Source organism: Dipodomys merriami, unplaced genomic scaffold (assembly GCF_024711535.1).
Source record: "Dipodomys merriami isolate MVZ:Mamm:240054 unplaced genomic scaffold, mDipMer1.0.p SCAF_19, whole genome shotgun sequence".
Classification (NCBI taxonomy): Eukaryota; Metazoa; Chordata; class Mammalia; order Rodentia; family Heteromyidae; genus Dipodomys; species Dipodomys merriami.
In genome coordinates, this window is record NW_027203270.1 from 12,775,483 (window position 1) to 12,783,169 (window position 7,687).

Genomic DNA, 7,687 nt, shown 5'->3' on the forward strand with positions numbered 1-7,687 from the left:
CCATCTCCAATTAACCAGACTGAAAGTGTAGCTCAAATGGTTAAGTGCCAGCAAGAACACAAGGCCCTGAATTCAAGCCCTGGTACTGGCACAAAAATAAAATAAATCCTTCCTCTGCTGGGCATTGGTGGCTCACACCTGTAATCCTAGCTACTCAAGAGGCTGAGATCTGAGGATCACAGTTTGAAGCCAGCTTGAGCAGGAAAATCCATGAGATTCTTATCTCCTCCAGTTAATACAAAAAAAAGCCAGAAATGGCGCTGTGGCTCAAGTGGTAGAAGGCTAGACTTGAGCAAAAGGAACTCAGGCACAGTGCCCAAGCCCAGCGTCAAATCCAGGACTGGATAAATAAATAAATCTTTTCTCCTTTAATTCTTACAAGTATTTTGTCACAGTGACTAACATAAGCACATCATCACTTGCCAGTACCCCTCCCTACCCTACCCCTACCTTTGCCCCCACACACAAGCCAGCACACCTAGGAACAGAAAAGGAGAAAGTTTATTGAAAACTATATACAGTAGGCCCACGCTATAATCTGGACCAATACCTCCCAGGCCTCGGGCAGTGTCTTAGCCCCTGACAGGGGAAGCCAGGGTTGGTGCCAGGGTCCTGACCCTCTGTGGATTTTTGTGAATTTACCACTCTATATGGCCTGGAAGTGGAGGGCTGGATTCAGGATTCCTGAAGACAGGAAACAGGTTTCCTGAACTAACCTAGCTGCAGCCTAGAGAGGGACACTATTCTGAAACTTACGCCCAAGAGGGTGGAGCTGGGCTTTCCATTAGTCCTGGCTGAACTCTCACAGGAGACCTTCCTGGACATGGAGAGCTCCCCTATTACCTCTCCCCATGGGCTTCAGGGACTCCGCCTGGGGATGACAGAGACCCCTCCTACCAACACTGACTCGGGGTCCAGGGCTCCTGGAGCATCCCCGAGTAGAAGACCTGGAATTAAGAGACGATGCTGGAAAAGTCACAGTGCAGGACCCAGGCTAGAGTCTCCTGGGTAGGGGGTGGCTTGAGGGGGGGGAGGGGTGAGTGTCAGGGTGTCCCACTGTAGGAATAGTCTGCTTTATTGTGCATCACCAGCCGGTCATCCACGAAGTAGAAGCTGTCAGACTGTGTCTCATAGGGGTGACGTATCATCTCGCTAACTGTAAGAAAGATCCATCCAAGACAAAGGTCAGGAACATGAGCCAGGCCATAACAGGGACTTTAGGACCAAGGGACAACAACAGCTGAACTACTATCTAAGGGTCCTCAGCATCTCTGATGACATGGGAATGTTGCCAAACACAAAAGTGACCCAGAAAGCCGGGTGCTGGTGTCTCACGCCTGTAATCCTAACTATTGAGGAGGCTGAGAGCTGAGGATCGTAGTTCTAAACCCCAGGCAGGAAAGTCAGTGAGACTCTTCTCTTCAATTAACCAGCAGAAAACCAGAAGTAGCACTGTTGCTCAAAGTAGTAGAGGACTAGCCCTGAGTGAAAAAGGCTCAGGGCCAGTGCCTAGGCCCTGAGTTCCAAGCCTTATGATTGATTAAAAAAAAAAAAAATGACCCAGCCTGGAAAGAAAGGGGTCTGACCTACAAGCACACTCCCCAAACTGCGTCTCTGCATATCCTCCCCACCCCCCCTGGCCTTGCCCTGCTCCCCTAGGGCCCCATGCACGCACTCAGCTCCTCAGAGAGAGGGGGAAAGTCGTAGATGTGTTCGCAGGTGTTCTTGCTACTGGGAATGCAGAAGCCAAAGTGGAAGTCAAAGCTCTTCAGCAGCTGGTTGCGGAAGTAGTGCCTCTCAATCATACGGAAGTTGTTGACTGGCTTGTCACCCACTGTGAACTCCACCCTAAGCCAGAGAAGGGACCCATGAGCTTGGCCTTGATTGGACACAGCTTAGCTGGTGGCCAGCCAGGTTTTTGAGCAGAGCACCCCTGAGAGGTTTCAGGAGGAACTCTGGAAGGGCAGCTCCCACCCTCAACTCCACCCCCAGCCCTTACCCCAGCCCATGACTCACGTGGCTCCCACCTGCCTCAGGCGGAGGAAGGCAGGTGTGAACTGGTAGCGGACAAAGCGCCCGGCATTGGGGTCCAGGTCCCGCCGGTTGATGGGCAACCGCTCTGCAATGTACCCCAGCTGGGCTCAGTGGGCTTCAGACTGGGGCCCCTACCCACCCTGAGTTCCACCCCAGGAGATTCTGATGTGCATATGGGCTTCAGAACTTTAGCTGAATAGTGGCATCTAGTGCAGCAAGCCACCAATTTCTACTGAGATTCCCAGGACCACAAGCTACACATAGGCACCACAGGGCCTCTGGGACTGCAGTTCCCAGCAAGGCCTGCAGAGGTCAGGCTGGCAAGGACTAAAGGGACAGGGCTGCCCTCCCAAGATGTCCACCCTTAGAAACAGCTAGAAGGAAAAGAGGCCTTGCTGCCTGCCCAGGTCTGACTTCCTCCTGGCATGACAGGGCCCTTGGGCAGACCCACTTCACAGAGCTTGCACACCTCATTCTGTCACGGGTTCACCCAGCCTGCTCACCTGAGGCAGGGGGCTTCTTGATTTCAAAGAGCACAGTGCCTGAGTCCATATCCCGGATTTTGAACCTGACGAAGTCGATCTTGTAGATATTCTCCTCGGGGGAGCACAGGTAATCTAGAGGAGACATACAGCTGAGCAAGGAAGACTCCAAAGCCTCTGGGGTTAGTTCAGTCTTGGTGGGATCCTGGACCAGCCACTGCTTTGTTTGATACCTACAGTCATTGAGGTCCTGTCCTGGAGAAACCCCCACAGTGGAAAAGATATATCTCACCACAGGAGTGTACTGGGGAAGAAATAAACCACCCCATTCTAGTGGCTCAGCAGGGTCAGATAAGAGGAGGACAGAGCCAGGTGGAGGACAAGACCCCTTCCCCCACAATTTGCTTCCTACCCTGGAGTTTCAGGCACTTTTTCCCACCTCTTCTTGGTTAAACCAAATAGGTCACCAGTGTAGTGGGGGGGGATCTCCAGAATGAAAAAGATACAAACCTGCTTTTGGAAACATCACTGCAAAAAGGGGTGGTGACAACTTTTCCTTGGAGGACACCCCCCACCCCTACCCCAGAGCCACCTCCGACACCACATCCACATGGTGCTGGGCAAGGGTAATCTGGAGAGGACTCTTCTAGACATGTATGGTGCTGAGGCAGATGGACACGTTCTTCCCTGCTCCCCCTGCCCCCAGTCTCTCCTTTCCCTGTAAGCAGCTTACGCAAGCCCAGGGCCCTTAAGCAGCTTAGCGGAAGCTCTGCTGATTGGAGCTCAGAGCTGATATCGGGAGGAAAGGACCCGACTTTGCTCAAAAGATCCTCTGTTGATCTCCAAGTGGGAGGAAGTCTTAGCACACAGAAGGAACTCCTCAGAGGTCATCTAGCCAAGCTTGGCTCTAAGCCATCTCCAGGGAGAAAGTACTTCTTCAACCCAAAGAGAATCAAATGGGCTAAACCAGAAAGAGAGTGACAAGAGCAGCAGGTACATCAAGAGTATGGAGGGGCTGGGAAGGTGGCTCAGTGGTAGAGCGCTTGCCTTGCATGCTCGAGGCCCTGGGTTCGATTCCTCAGCACCACATAAGCAAAAAGAAAAAAGCCGGAAGTGGCACTGTGGCTCAAGTGGTAGAGCGCTAGTCTTGAGCTGAAGAGCTGAGGGACAGCGCCCAGGCCCAGAGTTCAGGACCCACCCAAAAAAAAAAAAAAGAGTATGGATGGGCTAAGGGGAGTCCTTAGGCTCAGAAGAACCAGAAACAGTACAGGCCCTGCCTAAGGAAGCAGAGGAATACAGGGGCCTGACATGCCCTTCACTCCTCTTCAGAAGCAACTATGAGTTGCTCATAAACAAGTTGCAAATGCTCAAGGAGGCCCTGGTGTGAAGTAAGAAGATGAAGAGAAGGACAGTAGGAGGCTCCCCAGCGCTGTCAGCCTAGATGAGATCACATCCTCTCCTGGTGGCCCCTGAGCCACCTCCAATTCCTCTGTGGTAGGAAGAGGAAGTGAATATAGTTATTCTCTCTTCTCTTCCTCGGGCTAACCTCATCCTCAAGCCTGGTGCTTCCTCCAGGAAGCCCCCCTAACAGCCCTCTGGTACCTTGGGGCAGAATCTAAATAAGGCTTGGAACGGGTCCTGAGTCCTAGCCTGTCTACCAGGGCTCCTAGAGGAGAAAGGAGTTAAGCTGGAAGTGTGCAGCCCCAACCTCACCCTGTACATAACTTCTTTTCACTTAAAATAAACAGTGATCCAAATCTATAGAGAGAACTGTAGGGCTTGGAAGAGGAAAGGGCAGGGTTAGCTCTGTAAGACCCTCCCCTCTCCCATTCCCACCTTTGGGAGCCTATCCTCTTACTGGAAACAGCTTCTTGCCTAAGGCAAGTCAGTCAGTCCCTCAGTTCTAAGAGGGCCTGCTTGGGGCTCACAACATCACAGCCAATCCCACCCCTTCCACCAGAGGAGCATGAGGCCTAGACCCCAAGGTCAGGCCACAGGAAGGGGCAGAGTGGATGAGTGCTTAGAACATAGCCACAAATAGCTTCCTAAGCTGGATTTAGGACGTGGTAATCCAGGAACAGCAAACCTCAGGCCCAAGTGATTATGGCTGCTGGGGGTGGGGAGCCTTTTCTCAAATCCTGCACAGAAAGGGCTCCTGTAAAACCCTTTCCCTTTCCCATCCCCTACAGACGCCTCAATGTAAACACTGAGTTTCCTCCAAATTAAGAGACACATGCTGTAGCTTCACCTGGAAGCCTCCTTCTTGACAAAATAAACCCCTCAAGTTAGCTACCCAGGACCCACACAGGTCCATCCTGACCTCCAGTCCCAGAGAGAAGCTGAATCCTAAGTGCTACTGTTGCAAATTACAGCCCAATTGGCCACTGCACCTATGTCTGCAAAGCACTCTGGGGGCCCAGCCAGGAATGGCTGCCGCCTAGCTCAGACAGGAGGAAGGGGGGCCCCAGGGACCCATATACACAAGTTCAGGCCTGCTGTCCTAGTCCCCTCCACAGAACTGTCTGAAAGCCCTGGGCTCAGCTGCTCCTATAACTCCAGGGCTCTGGGGCACCCCAGTGCAGATTTCCATCCCTAGGCAGGGGCCCCAATGGTTGCTCTCATAAAGGGAGCAAGGACAGGTTGCTAATGAACCACACCAAGGTGGAAGATGACTGTCTCTCCAAATATCTCTCACTGTGCCAGGTCCTGTTAACATGTGCCATAGGGCATCTCAGCCCTTGTTCCCTATCTATGGTGGGTGAGCCCTGTCTCTACCCTGAATGCCCAGTTGTCTGCTTCTGGGCAGCATACCTTAATAACTACTGATACAAGAGTTCTCTTCACAGAGCATGTACAACATGCCAGGCACTACAAAATCTGAGATTTACTTTATTTTCACAGTAACGTTATGACGGAGGTGGCACTATCTCCATTTTACAGATGAAGAAACATGCTCAGAGACGGTTACATGCCCAAGGTTACACAGTCAAGGATGTGGCAGAGCTGGACCACCAACTCAGGCAGTGCAGCTCAGAAACCCAACCACAGTGGGTCTTATCTGATTTCCCTCGATAAGAGAACCCCCAAAGAGGGCCACAGCCAACATCCTGAAGCGTCCTGGCTCCATTCCGTTGCTGGGGAGGATGATCCCAGTCCTCCTGGGGAGCCCAGGGCCAGGGCACCAATAGGGACACCTGAGGGTGGATGCTGAAGGTATGCTGCACTCAGCCCCCCTCCTCATTAGCGTGTGGGCCTCAAAAAGGCTGGAAAGACTCAACCGGGAAAGGGTTAGAGCTGCTGCCCCACCTCCACCATGGGAAAAGGGGTGGGCCCTCAGAAAGGAAAGAGCGGGGTGGAAGGAAACCTCTTCAGGGATGGGAGGTGCGCGGGGGGATCAAGAGAAGGGGCGGCTTACAGATCTCAGGCTTGGAGGCAGAAGAGAGAACAGAGTAGGGGACTCGGGCGGGTGGCCGGGTGGGGGAGGGGAGGGCGGGAAAGGGGGCGGGGGCCCGGGCTCCGCGGAGGGCCCCTCCCGCAGTCTCCCCTCCGACCCGCGGGCGGCGCTCCCTGGTTGGTGCTCACCGCCCGTGATCCGCTGCAGCCCCAGCACGTCCTCAGGCCCGATGGGCTGCTTTCCCTGCAACGGCCCCGGCCTGGGCCCCGGACCGGCCTCCGGTTCCGACTCGGACCCAGATTCCGATTGCACTCGCGGCTCCGGCGTGGGCTGCACGCTCGGGCCTGAGGCCTCGGGAGCGGGCTCCGCCCCTGTCCCGGCCCCGCCGCCGCCCTTCTTCACCTTCATGGCCTCGCGGGGCCGCCGCTCGCCAGCTGCCTGGCTGCTGCCTGCGCCGGCTGGAACGCGGAGACGCGGAGCGTCCGCGGCCCCGCCCCCCCGCGGGGCCCCAGGTGCTGCCCCGCCCCCTGGGCGGGCCCGGCCGTGGACACACCCACCGCGGGCCCAAACCTACAGAAATCCCTCAAGTCCAGGAGTTGCCTTCACCTCCTTCCCATTTCTTTTGGTAAAAAAGAAGGACCCGACTACCTCTTCTCTAATCTCACTGGGCTTTTAGCCTAAGGGGCGTTCATTGGGAACTCCTTCCTTTGGGGCAGGTCAGATCTGCTCAAAGTCCCTCCCCTCAACACCCACCAAGTCTGAAGTTCTTTCCCTCAGTCTGTCTAGACTTTTTCTAACACACTGTGCAAATTTTAATTTGCCCGCAAATTTTAATTTGCTTCTCCCTGAAAGATCAGCTCTATTCTCTTAATACCTCAACACTCTTTTTTTTTTTTTTTTTTTTTTTTTTGTCGGTCGTGGGGCTTGAACTCTGGGCCTGGGTGCTGTCCCTCAGCTCTTCAGCTCAAGGCGAGCGCTCTACCACTTGAGCTACAGCGCCACTTTCGGTTTTCTGGTGGTTTATTGGAGATAGGAGTCTCACGGTCTCTCCTGCCCGGGCTGGCTTTGAACCGCGATCCTCAGATCTCAGCCTCCTGAGTAGCTAGGATTACAGGCGTGAGCCACCAGCGCCCGGCTCCTCAACACTCTTAAACACCCCAACTGCTCCCAGCAGCAAGTACTCAATACATTTTTTTTAGCTGAATGAATTAGTATTAGAATTAGTATTAGAGCTTTCACCAGCATAAACCATTCTCTCCAATAACCCCTGCTGAAAAGCAGAAGCCAGCCCATGGCTTGGCTTGCTTTGTCTCATGCCTATAATCCTAATTAGGAAGATGAGATCTGAGGATCAAGGTTCAAAGTCAGCTGGAGAAGAAAAGCCTACAAGATTCTATTGCCAATACTCAACAAACACCAGACAAGGATGGCTTCAATGGTAGAGCATCAGCCATGATCAAGAAAGCTGAGTGAAATCGGTTGGTGGGAAAGTCTATGAGACTCTTGAGACTCTAATCTTCAATTAACTATGATAAAGCTGGAAGTGGAGTTGTGGCTCAAGTGGTAGAGTAGTAGCTTTGAGCACAAGGCAATGAGTTCAAGCCCCAGTACCCGCACAAAAATAAAAACAGATGGGTATATAAAAGAAGCAGATGCTAACAGCCTTAGACAATCCAAGACAAGTAGAGACTGCAGTCCAGGAATGTGGTCATGCCAGGGCCCTGCTGGACACTGAGACAGGAATGACATATGGTCATATGGAACATAGTGGATCAGT

The 7,687-nt window shown here is 53.2% G+C and overlaps 1 protein-coding gene across 1 annotated transcript; it reads right to left on the reverse strand.

The window, feature by feature from the left end:
• Positions 1 to 483: 483 nt before the first annotated feature.
• Unc119 (unc-119 lipid binding chaperone) lies at positions 484 to 7,680 on the reverse strand. Its single transcript, XM_070027297.1, has 5 exons — positions 6,099 to 7,680; positions 2,538 to 2,651; positions 2,017 to 2,119; positions 1,676 to 1,848; positions 484 to 1,156 (listed from the first exon to the last, which is right to left on the reverse strand). The coding sequence occupies exons 1-5, from the start codon at positions 6,316 to 6,318 to the stop codon at positions 1,044 to 1,046; spliced, it is 723 nt and encodes a 240-aa protein (XP_069883398.1). The 5' UTR covers positions 6,319 to 7,680; the 3' UTR covers positions 484 to 1,043.
• Between the last annotated feature and the right edge of the window lie 7 nt (positions 7,681 to 7,687).